Source organism: Taurulus bubalis, assembly GCF_910589615.1.
Source record: "Taurulus bubalis genome assembly, chromosome: 16".
NCBI lineage: Eukaryota > Metazoa > Chordata > Actinopteri > Perciformes > Cottidae > Taurulus > Taurulus bubalis.
Window position 1 is genome coordinate 13,276,689 of NC_136604.1, and position 13,214 is coordinate 13,289,902.

Here is a 13,214-nt window from a genome sequence, read left to right on the forward strand (position 1 = left end):
ATCAAACCTTTAGCAGCATTACATTTGATATAACTGTCAAATCGCGTTTTGGAGATCAGATTAGAAATTAAGAAACAAATGAGTTGTGTGGAACCATTTTCATGACCCTCTGTGCAGGGGGACTGTTTTTGTCCCGTACCGGAAGTAGCCAGGGTGACATTTAGAACAGGACGAAAACGAAGGCATGGTTGTGTGTATGTTGTGAGAGGTCATGCCTCTCTAGTTTGTGTGTAGGTTTTTCATATGTATATGTAAGTGGACACATTAAAGAGCGCAATGGCGACGTGGAGCTGTCGGTTTCTTCTTCAGCGGGCAACTCGAGTCCTTTCTCTCCGGGCAGCAACTGAAAGGTGGCTAATGCTAATGGCTAGTTGTGCTAATATAACTGAACTGAAGTGAGCTTCTGCACGACGGTTGCTGTCGTGAATTAACAGTTTAATTATATGATGTGCTTGTTTATATCTTAACCTTTTATTTGCAAATAAATCAGCTACCGTTATAATGTTCCCATTACAAAATACCACCTAAGCTAGTTTAATTGTCTCTTATAACTAACGTAACTATCTTTTGTGCTCTGATGTTACACGGAATACTACATTAATAATATGGAGACTTATAAAGAACATAACTGATGAACCACTCTAAAGTAACACATAAGTCAAGTGTTGGTGGCCATCTGCAAGCAGTCGTGGGCGGACTTTAATATGATAAAATGTCCCCATGGTTCATTCAGTACCGTTTTATTCTTGTCTTTGTGCTTTGAAACTAGTTTTGTCGAGCTCGTGCAAATGAAGCATATTGATTGACTCGTCACGAAGCAGTGACATGTATGCACTCTCAATGCACAAACTGTCCTTGTGAATGTGTGAACCTGCTTGTTATTCATCAGTGAGGACGCTGCAGTGACTGAGTAGTATGAGATCTGAATCGGAAGGCATTTTCAGTTTAGGTCATACAGGGAATTCATAAATTATCCTTGAATAATGTCCTCCAGAAAATGAAGGATCAACAATTTTGATGATTGGTTATTACATTTGTTTGTGAAAAATGTCAGGTGTGCTTCTAAAATGTGCTGCTTATTATGTATTGGTTTGTTTGGTACCATTGTTAATTGCATATGTTTGAGTTTGGAGCTGTTTGGCAAATAAATAAGTAATCCAAAGTAGTCACCTCGAACTCTTTAAATGGTAATGGGCATATCTAACTATTTTCTGCCATTTAATTGACTGAAAATGAATTGATAAAACGAATGTGACATTAATAAACAATGCACAATAATACTTATTTGCAGCCCTTAAATAATAAGCACACATTTATGCTACCTGCTACTCTTGTATTGATTGGACACAGTTGTATGAGCATGTAGCTGGTCATTATTAGTCCAGATCTAGAGTTATTTCCCAGTAATGTCTGCTGGACATTACTGGGTAATAACTGCCCCTGATTCCCTGATTAATTTTTACCTTGCAGTCCTGCCCACGCGGTGAGTTGTATCAGGACAGTAAACACCACAACGTGGTTTGATGAACACCTCACAGAGGACAACCAGGAGTACATGAGAAAGAGCATGGCTCAGGAATACAGGAAACAAACCGCTGATAAGCTCAACCCACTCAAAGATGAGCCCTGGCAGCGTCATGAGTGGACAAAGGGTAGGTGTCATGATCGATGAGAGCTGTGTACGCTATGAGTCCCCTTTCTGTCCGCTCACATAAATCTTTACATGTGTTCCTCCGCCCAGGTAGTCGAAGAGTTGGGCTAGTAGCCGTGAAGTTGGGGATGGCTCCTGTCTGGACAAAAGCAGGCGAAAGACATGTTGTCACCATGTTACAGGTAGCCCACACAAACACAAACACACACCAGTTGTGCCTTAGCTTTACATCAAAACAACCGCAGGTGTTCTTCAGGAATGATAGTGTCCGTTTGTGATCCATAATGAAATGACCAGCAGGTTAGGCAAACAGTCAAATCCATTGGATTGTTCTGTACGGGAACAATAGAAAATATTGAACACCTTGAAGATATTTGATGTTTATACAGATTATGTTTCAATCTCATCGACTAATCTGTCAGTGAAATGAATTGACTGCAAACTGCAGCCGTGTGTGCTGACTCTCCTCTTTATTGACAATGACATACTGTAGCAGAACAAACTCCTATTGCAATTTGAACAAAATGTCAATGTTAGCAGTCAGAATTGTTCATTTTGTCATCACCTGCACTTAGCATAAGAATCAAGGACATACAGAAACTTCTATCCCCATTTGCTGATTCACTTTTCACATTTAGTCATTTGTTTCTTCACTGACAAGGGAACAGTCTGTGCTCGATGAAAAGTAGAGCATTTTGATTGACTTTCTCAGGGTGAAAGTTCTCCCACTACTTTGGCAGTGTGGTACATGTTTTATCTGAAGCAATATATGTAATAATTCAGTGAATAAGTACAGATTTGATTGTTGCTTTGTAAAATGACATTCATGTGGGGTATATTTTTCTCTTTTTTTCCTCGTCCTCTGATTTACTTGCAATGTATCATGTACTGCTAATTGGTGGCATCATCCTATTGTTGTATTTTGCAAAAATGTATTGATAGGGATGTTTTGTGAGTTAGCCAGATGCCCCATATTTAAGTGTTTTACACCAGAGACTTTCAGCTAATTGCATATTTGTTTGTTGTAGGTCAGAAGCAAACAAGTTGCACAGTGAAAAACTGAAATCTGACTATGACTATTGTTAATCCAGCCTCTGTTCTTTTTTCCAGGTGCAGGACTGCCATGTACTAAAACACCTGTCCAAGGAAGAATTTGATGGACACACTGCTGCCCTCGTGGTAGGAGGGAAAAACGTATCACCGTTCCATGTAAGAAATAGCTGTTAATATCATAATTTTAGCTCTGAAACTGGATGTTCTGACATATTATGATGTTACTTAGAAAATGTCTGGTGAGTTAATTATTATAGCTGTCATTTTGTCAAGTTTTTCAGACTATAATCAATATTTTATAAAAGCAACGAATCAAACAAGAATGTGTGAATGTGAAGGATTGCTCGTAGTGATGAACCTATAGAAAGTTATCAGTTGAATCTGCTTCCCTGGACTTTACAGATCTTTATAGGGAATTTCAGCTCATTATTTAGCTGTCTGGTCTGCAAATTCCCCGTTTGGTTCACAGTCACCGCTTTCAAGGTGTCGTTTTCAGATGCAGCAGGAAGCGGTTTTCACACACACAAAACAGTACAAGCTGGGGAAGCTAGTGGAGCCAGATATTTCCCTCAGTAGTTGATAGAGGCTGTAGTTATTGCAGGTTTTATGAAAAGTAAAATTTAGGATGACAAATATTATTTGGATTTATTTTCTTCTAATAGCTTGAGAAATTGCATCATTACTCAATTTAGAAAAACCTAGTTGACAATTTTAATTAAAATTTTGGTTTGAATGATGTATATGTATGTATGTATGTATGTATGTATATATATATATATATATATATATATATATATATATATATATTATACTAATGCATTTCATTTATATAGCGCTTTTCATAATACTCAGTCACTTTACACAACATTTTTTAAATATCCTAAAAGCTATGCAATAAAACAAATCAAATAAATAGAAACAATAGCAGTTCTGAATAGGTAAGTTTTGATTTGTGATTTGAATGTGGAGAGGTCAGTGCGGTCTCAGATGAGTTTGGAGAGAGTTCCAGAGGGATGGGGCCGCTATGGAGAAGGCTATGTCACCCCATGTCCGGTGCTTAGTCCTATGGAGGATGGATAGGAGGTTGGCATCAGAGGAGCGGAGCTGATGGGATGGAGTGTGGTGGTGGAGCAGGTCGGTGAGGTAGGAGGGGGCCCGATTATGGAGGGTTTTGTGAGTGAGGAGAAGGATATTGTATTGGATCCGTTGTGGGATGTGGAGTGGAGGTTCTGGAGAACAGGGGTGATGTGATCACGGGAGCGGGAGTGGGTGAGCCGGCGAGCCGCAGAGTTGTGGTTGTACTGGAGTTTATTTAGGATTTTGGATGATGAGCCATACATAATGCTATTGCAGTAATCAATTCTGGAGGTGATGAAAGCGTGGATCAGAGTTTCGGCAGCAGATGAGGAGAGTGATGTGTGGAGACGGGCTATGTTTTTTAAGTGAAAAAAGGCAGTTCTGGTGATTTGTTTGACATGGTGTTCGAAAGAGAGGTTGCTGTCAAACATGACTCCGAGGTTGCGGATGTGTGGGGAGGGAGACAGAGTGAAGTTGTCAATGGTGAGGGAGAAGTTGTGACTTGTTTTGGTGAGAGATTTGGGACCGATGATGATCATGTCAGATTTATCACAGTTGAGTTTAAGAAAATTGGTTTGCATCCATGATTTAATGTCGGTGAGGCACTCGGTCAGAGTGGAGTGAGTAGCAGTGGTAATGGCCTTTGTGGAGATGTAGAGCTAGACATCATCAGAGTACCAGTGAAAGAGGAGACCATGTTGACGTATCATGTTACCAAGAGGGAGCAGGTAGAGGATGAACAGAAGAGGACCAAGCACCGAACTCTGGGGGACGCCTTGAGACAGAGGAGCGTTGGGGGAGGTGCTGTTGTTAATGCTGATGAATTGTTGTCTGTTTGTTAGATATGATTTGAGCCAGGAGAGCAGTTCCGGTGATGTTGAGGGACGATTCGAGGCGGGAGAGAAGCATACTGTTGAGAGAATGTTGAGGTGGCCAGAGTCTGAGGAGAAGAGGAGGTCATTGGTGACTTTGAGAAGGGCTGTTTCAGTGCTGTGCTGTGAGTGGAAACCGGATTGAAATGGCTCGAACAGATCTTTGGAAATAAGTTGGGTTTTGAGTTGTGCAGTGACGACGCATTCCACTATTTTTGACAGGAAGGGAAGATTTGAGATGGGCTGGAAATTGCTCATGGAGTCAGGGCCAAGTCCAGGTTTCTTGAGGATGGGGGTGACAGCAGTCAGTTTAAGTGTGTCGGGGACTGAGTCGGAGTTGAGGGAGGAGTTAATTATTGCTATGATGAGTGGTGCGATGGCTGGGAGACAGTCCTTTACGAGAGTAGATGGGATGGGATCCAGGTGGAGCTTCTCATTCCTGTAGTGAAGGAAAAGAGCTCCAATGGGGAAACAGGGGAGAACTTAGAAAAGGGCTGAGGGGTGAATATGGGGGGAGCAGGTGGAGAGATGGAAAGGACGGGGGAGGTGTTCAGGTTGCTGTAAATTATGTAAATTTTTGTTTTAAAAAATGAAAGGAAAGAGTTGCATTTGTCCACTGTAAAGGATTTGGAGGCGTTGTCCCTAAGTTTGAGAAGCTTGTTTATTATAGAGAAGAGAGCCTTTGGGTTAGAGGAGCCAGAGTGTATGAGGTGTGAGTAGTAGTGGACCGGGCTGAGATGAGAGCGTCATTGTATTGTTGAAGGTAGTCAGAGTGGGCTTGGAGATGGACTGTTAAACCTGTTTTCTTGCAGAGTCTTTCAAGCTGGCGCCTACAGGATTTCATGTGGTGGAGTTCAGGAGTATAGCAGGGAGCTGAGTGTGTGAATGAGACCGTTTTGGTTTTAATGGGAGCCAGCTGATCAAGAGAGGAGGAGAGTGTGTTGTTGTAGTAGTTTACAAGATCGGAGGGATTATCAGACAGCGGGGAAGGGGAGGCAGACATGGTACTGGCAAGAGAGGCTGAAAGAGTTGTGGGGGAGATAGTTTTGAGATTTCTGAAGGATATATTGCGCTTGGCTTTTGGGATGGGGATAAGGATGTCAATGTCCATGGTGATAGCCAGGTGGTCGGAGATATTGAGGTTGAGGCTGGAGAGCTGAGGTATTGTGAGACCAGTGCAGCAGACCAAATCCAGGATGTGACCTCGGCTGTGAGTGGGGAAGTTGATATGTTGTGTGAAGTTGAAGCATTGTAGCAGTTTCAGGAATTCTGTGGCAGATTTACAGTCAGTGTTATCAATGTGGAAGTTAAAATCACCTAGGACAGGGGTTGGCAACCTGCGGCTCTTTAGCCCGTCTGTTGCGGCTCCCTGAGGCTTTGACAAAAAAAAAGAAAAACTTTTAAAGGGAAGTCCTCTTATCTTGGAGTTTTAGGTGATATTGTGTCACTGAAAATAAAAATAAATGTTTAAATATTTCTTTCACTAAAATGTGCGTCACGTTGCTGTCAAGCCTCCGCCCCTGCAGCTGGCTACTCGTGATTCAGAGCCCCGCCCTCGCGCGCAGATGAGTGCAGAAGAGCGATTCCTCAACTGCTGCAGCAAACTAAACTGAGTAAAGTAGATATACTTTCAGGAAGTGGATCACGTCTCCAAACTCCACTACTGCTGCTGGTTCTGTGTCAGCTCATGAGACAGTGAGGCGTCCGTTAGTAAACACAGATCCGTCCTCCGTTTGCGGTGCTCTAGTGAGGAGGACGCTCAGTGTAAACGTAGCAAAAGATATGTGTTCAAAATGTAAAACTCACTAAAGAGGACAGGTATTGAACCTGCTACCTTGCAGTTACAAGGCAAACACTCTACCACATGAGCCACAAATATAGATAGACCTGAAGGTCTGCATAGTTGTGTTTTTAATTAACCTTATTAACCTTTGTTTGATAGTTATAGACAGGTAAAATAGCAATACAATGTAAAAAAAAAATATTTATTGTTGTTCTATATTTTCATAAATACAACAAACTATAGCTTTGTGTATATATAATATGACTATATATAAAACTTCAGAAGCTGTGATATCAAATATTTTTTGCGGCTCCTGACCTAGGAGGAGAACGGCAGGTGAGATGGCACAAAGCTGGGTCAGAAAATCAGAGAAGTCAAAGAGAAAGGAGGGGTTTGGCTTTGGCGGGCGGTAGATAAGAGCAATAACCAGAGGAGTGGGACCAGAGAGTTTGAAGGCAAGATGTTCAAAAGAATGAATGGCAGGAATGGGAATGGTGGTTGTTTTAATGTCCTCCCTGTAGACAGCAGCAACACCACCTCCCCGCCCCTCAGGACGGGGTTTATCTATGTATGTGAATCCTGTGCGAGTGGTCTGGTTCAGTGAGAAATAGTCCAGAGGTTTATGCCATGTATGTTTCAGTTAGGCAGAGGAAATCAAGCTTTTTGTCTGTTATGAATTCATTCAGAATGAGGCTTTTATTGTTGAGTGACTGGTGTTGAGCAAGGCCAGTTTCAGGTGACGTTGCGTTGTGATAGGCTGTGAGGAAGGGGACGGAGATTGAACAGTGTGGACAGTGTCAGAAAAATCTTACCTGACACCGGTCGTGAAATCATTCAATCAGTACATTTATTCTTTAAAGAAGGAGCAGAGTCAGAATTACAACATGATGTACAAATATGTTTTAAACCATAAGAACAACAATGATGTGTTTTATCTTCAGAACATACAGATATAGCAGATCGCTCGACTCCCAAACTGAACTTTGTGTAAGGCAAAGTTCACACCGGAGTCATAATTAGGGTATAGTTCACTCATACGTCACAGGTCATGAAACATTATATATTAAGAGGAGAATCAGTTTTTCTCCATCAGACAGATTCACGTGTTGTTTGTTGTGGTGACGTAACGAGGAAGTACGGTTACGACAGGACCAGAGGGATGTTTTGGGACGTGAAGTTGTAGATATACGGCCAAGTATTCCATGTTGTTTTAGGATGTCCATGCAGTCCGGGCGCAGGTGGTTATATATATATATATATATATATATATATATATATATATATATATATATACACACACACCAGCAGAGCATCCAGTGCCAAATACTCACCTCACAATGTCCATGTTTGCTCATCCTAGTTTTGGCTACATTTCATGATCATGAAAAATAAAATCTAATCAGTTTGGCAGCTTTATGGCAGCATAACTGAGTTTTGTTATTTCCCTGTAGCATTGAGCTCATATCAGGCCTCCCTGTTCTAAAACTGTTTATGAATACAAATCTATAGTCAGGAAATTATACTCGCCCACTAACCATCAGTGACTATATCTAATCTCTGCCGTCTGAATAAACTTGATCCATACGATATATTTGCTGCTATTCCTTGTTAACATTGACAAACACACATTTGTAAATTGTCTTTCATGCTCGCAATAAACTCTGAGGTCCCATCACTGCAGCAGACTGCGTATAATGACCCCTATAACAAACACTGCAGATTAAATGACAGACGGCAACACTGGTCTTCTGTTTACTCCATGAACCAATACATCTATCTCTAAAAGGGGAGACGGTTTTAAAGAAGTTTTCTTTTTTTCCGCCTTTTAGTATGTATTGGGTGGCTTTTTAAACAAAAAAATGTAATGTGCATCTGTCCTTTTAAGGTAAAAATAAATAAAATAAACCCAAATGAACAAGGATGTATACATCCATGTGTAATGTAGTCATTGGGTCTTGATATATTGATGTGGAGTTGTTTTGAATCCCTCTCACACAGCCACGTCGCTTTTCAGTCAGCGGCAGAGTTTGTCAGAGTGAGAAGCTTTGGCAGGCTGATTTTCACCCTTCTGTTGAAAGGGAGAGAGAGAGTTTAGAGTGACTGGAGGGGCTGAGATGAGAGCGAGCCGAGTGAAAGCAAATGTCAGAGATGCTCACTGCCAAGTGTGCGTGCGTATGCCTGCATGTGTGTTTGGCTCCTGTACAGTCATAACAGGCCCACTGTTAATTTTAATAAGCCAAAGTCCAACTGCTGTTCGTTCTTCTTTTTCCACTTCCATTCCTTCCTCACAATTATCTCTCTTTCCATCACTCTGACTAACAGCGGTCGGACGAGCAAATGGAGATGTTCAGGAATGCGGGCGTGCCTCCGAAACATAAAGTCACCACCTTCAAAGTCTCAGACAACGCCGTCATCAAGCCAGGTATACACATGTGATTTATCTTATAAATACTCATTTACTATACTTTTTGTCACGCGATAGAATCTTTTAATCTTGTTTGTTGTGTGTTCAGGCACTCCTCTTTACGCGGCACATTTCCGTCCAGGGCAATATGTGGACGTCACAGCCAAATCGTAAGTTATTTTTCTGCCATCTTTTTCTCCTTGCTGGCACTTCCTCTTTGCTTCCTCTCCTACGTCTTACCCTCTTTCAGCTCCCGTATCATTTTTTTTACTTTACAAGAAAGTCCAAACCTCTCTTTTTTTGATCCCTAGTCAAAATACTTGAATGTAAAAAGTATGGATTTTCGTTTGTTTGTCTGTAGCATTGGAAAGGGTTTTCAAGGCGTGATGAAGCGATATGGGTTCAAAGGTCAGCCAGCCACCCACGGCCAAACCAAAACTCATCGCAGACCAGGAGCTTCTGGACCTGGAGGGGTAAGAGACACGCACACGCACACACACACACACAGTTTAAGACGCTCCTCCATGCCAGATACAAACAGTTGGCTTTCCATAATCCAGTCATGTGAGCTGTGTGTGTTTTATCATCTGCGTCTAGGATCCAGCCAAAGTCTTCAAAGGGAAAAAGATGCCTGGCATGATGGGCAACATCTTCGTCACAGCTTATGGACTGAAGGTACACACAAGGACACACACCCAAGGTCATGGTTTTTAACTTTTTATGTCAGTACAAGACTCTCATCTGCCTCCTCCCTCTTCCAGATATGGAGGGTCAATACCAAGTATAATGTGCTCTATGTTAACGGCTCTGTCCCCGGCCACAAGAACTGCGTCTTGAAGGTAAAAATAATCATATTCAGACACATTTGTGAAGTATGAAATCAGAGGTCAATCCCAGCATGCTTAGTGTTCTGACAGAGACAAGTGACCTTGCACCTGTAAAACACCTTCACACCTGCAAGACCGTGTGATCCATCTTCCTGACACTGCTGGATCAGCAGTGTGTGTGTGTGTGTGCATCTGTTTGTGTGTTCTGTGAAGGAATGGGAGCGTGCACCTTAATGATGTTAATAATATCCACAGCATCCATCTCCATACTCAGCATGTTGTGTTCTCCTTTTGTGTGTGCGTGGACACACACTCAGCCTATTATTTGTTTTGCAGACAAGCGATAATGAATACAAATGTGCATTGCATTTCACCCAGCTCAGCTGACACACACACACACACACACACACACACACACACACACACACACACACACACACACACACACACACACACACCTAGATTCACTTATATTATATTGCACTCAAGGTTAATAATGTTTGTTTAATTTTATTGTTCTGTGTGGCTCTAATGTCCCACCGCAAATAGGCTCTAATGTCCCTATGTAAATGAGGAATAGCTATTTTAGTGACTAAAATTAAGACTAAAGGCCGCAACAAATAATAACTTTCATTATTGATTATTTTTTATTTTAAGAAAAGCTTTTAGACCCACTGCAGTACGACCACAGGGAAAGTGAATTAATATGATTAATTGAATATGAATGAACACGTATCTTTCCCCAGTATTGTTAATAATTGATTAAAATGTAAAGTTGAAACAAGATTATCAGTAAGAAATAATTATATTATGAAGATTTAATTCCTTGATGATTTGGTGACATCTGTACATGCATGCCTTGTTTCCTTGAGAACTCCTCGTGTTTATCTGCATGCAGGGCATGAACGACAGACTCTACTGCAATAAACAGACTATGTCGTGTAGTAAAATGTGCCAACCAGAAATAAAAAATACATGGGTTTGATTTCTTGAAGGTGTTCCTGCTTCTGAAGGAAGCATAACAGAACAAATTTGAGAACTGCTGGTTAGATTTGAAATTTATTTTTGAAAATAGTGGTAAATGCCTGTAAAACATTTTCCGGACCCCGAGGTAACATATCACAGTGCCAACTGTCCAAAACGCAGAGATATTCTATTTCGAAGGAAATAAAACAGAGAAAAGCAATGCATCCTCACTTTGAGAAACCGTTGGCAACTAGAAGCAAATTTGTCATTTAATTGGTTCAGTACTAATAAAGAATAGTGTGCTCACAGCTATTACATTGTGTGTGTGTGTGTGTGTGTGTGTGTGTGTGTGTGTGTGTGTGTGTGTGTGTGTGTGTGTGTGTGTGTGTGTGTTGTGTGTGTTCCAGATACGAGATACTATCCTGCCGACCAGGAGCTCCACCCTGCTCAGCCCTCCTTTCCCTACTTATTTCACAGAAGAGGAAGGCGACCTGGATGAAGACCTGTACGATGATGACTTGTTCGTTCACACAGACCCATCATTAACACTGGCCTAAACCCCCCCCCCCCCCCACACACACACACACACACACACACACACATCTTGTTTTCATCTAAACCATGTCTGGATCTTGTAATAAAGAGTAATTGCTTTGAACATCTTGTGCCCTCTAGTTTTGTAAGTGTGAGATGCAACAGCACAGAGACTGTCTGTTTGATTTTAAAATGTATTACGTTCCCTTTCCCCCCGAAACCATGGTAACTGTCGGATGATGATGTCACTGGAGGATCCCCAAACAGAGAGTAGAAGAAGAAAGAAAAAAAAGACAGTAAAACAATACAAGAGAGGCATATGTGGTGGAGAAATGTGAAATATTTGTGCAGGACAGGGGGGAGGGGGCGGGGGGGGGGGGGGGGGGGGGGTTACAATGAGTTGCACAAAGCAGAGTGAGAGGAATACAGACAGAGGAAGGAAAGGGTCTGTGCTGTGATGGGGTGGAGGAATGAATGTGCTAGAAGTTATGGAGGCAAATACAAAGGAGTAGAAACAGGGAAGGGTGGGAGAGGCGGTTGGTGAAGGTGTGGAGGGCGACCTAAAAGGGGAGCAAAGGAGAGGCAGGGATGGAGGCTGCATGACAAAGGTTGACATTTGTGCATAAGAGGATAAATGAGGACATTAATGTTGCAGCAGGAACTGCTGGGCGCTTAAGTCTGTGTGTTTGTGTTCAGCAGTATTAAAATAAGAATGCCGCAAGGTGGTGGGGCTGACGGATTTCCTCCTGCACTGTGTGAGACCTCTCCTCGCCGTTATGGGCAATAAATAATAAAATGAGAACCATGTCCTCCAAATTGTTGAAGTCTTGTTTCACGTATATGTATCCTCAGAGGACTGCATGTCAGCTGTTGGTTGCTTTATATCTGTCATTTCATTGACAGCAGCAAAAACAAGGCTTTTGTTTAAAACAAGTGGTAGCGAAGCCTCACAGGATACCCTGCAACGACTGCGGATACAAACACGCTGCATTGATGTCTTTTCCCTAATTGAAACGGCACACAACTGGCCAGAAATGCGTAACATACTGTAGTTGGTTGTCATTTTGATAGAAATATTTAGGGTGGTGATTTAGTTTGTGGCAAACAACGTCCCGCTCCATATAACATGCCACAGCTTGTAGGTCCATAAGGCAGCAGCAGGTTCTTTGAAATGGTAATGATATCGTTTGAAAGTCCTGCTCTGTGGAGCCTGCACATCATCAGGCTCTTGTGGGGGTGGACGAGAGGAGAGAGAGGAGGGAGGGTGAGGGAGGGTTGGGGTTCGCTGCCTGTTAAAGCAGCAGAGCAGAAAGATAAGAAGAAGAACTCCAGCCTGGTGTGCATGTGTGCTTGGATGTGGTAGAAGACCAGCAGGTTAGTCTGTTTTTCATTGGGCTACGCTACCACATCAACTAATGACCTGATTAAAAGAAGAAGAAAAAACTGGGAATATGGATGGATTCAAGTCCAGTATGTATAGTGTATAATGTATTTAGAGGGAGCAATACATGTGCCTTAATATCAGTTGCTACACTGTCATTGCTGGTTTGCCCACAACAATGCTGTCAAACACTAATGTCAAGGTCATAAGGCCAAAACATTTGACCTGGCTTCACTTTTATCTGCATGAATCTCACTGTAAGCTGTCAGAGAAGAGAGAGACTTGAGATCACTTTGAAAAGCCATTTTTCCTATTAGCCTCTTAATATGACTAATCATTCCCTAAATTAACACATAATTTTTTTGGTGACGAGGGATTTAGAAGTTTTGTGAATTTAGGTTTTTTGAGACTCGACATCTTAAGACATGATTTGACTTGAAGCTAGAGAACAAACACATTGTAGTCTCAGGTTGTGACCTAAATAAACCCCAGAACAATATAAAATAAAAAATACAGAATTGAGCAGAACTTTACAGCCACGTTGCATATTTTACACCCTGTGCATTGAATGCTTGGTCTCCCATTCCATTATCCGAATCGCTTATCCTATTTGGGGCGCGGGGCACTGGAATTGATCCTAGCTGACATTGGGCGAAGGCAGGGTTC

General features: G+C 41.9%; 1 protein-coding gene across 1 annotated transcript; it reads left to right on the forward strand.

The window, feature by feature from the left end:
• Positions 1-172: 172 nt before the first annotated feature.
• Positions 173-11,256, forward strand: mrpl3 (mitochondrial ribosomal protein L3). Its single transcript, XM_079232384.1, has 10 exons — positions 173-350; positions 1,471-1,652; positions 1,742-1,833; positions 2,762-2,860; positions 8,759-8,858; positions 8,950-9,010; positions 9,202-9,313; positions 9,438-9,515; positions 9,602-9,679; positions 11,041-11,256. Exons 1-10 carry the CDS (start codon positions 277-279, stop codon positions 11,188-11,190), a joined length of 1,026 nt encoding a protein of 341 aa, XP_079088510.1. The 5' UTR covers positions 173-276; the 3' UTR covers positions 11,191-11,256.
• Positions 11,257-13,214: the final 1,958 nt, after the last annotated feature.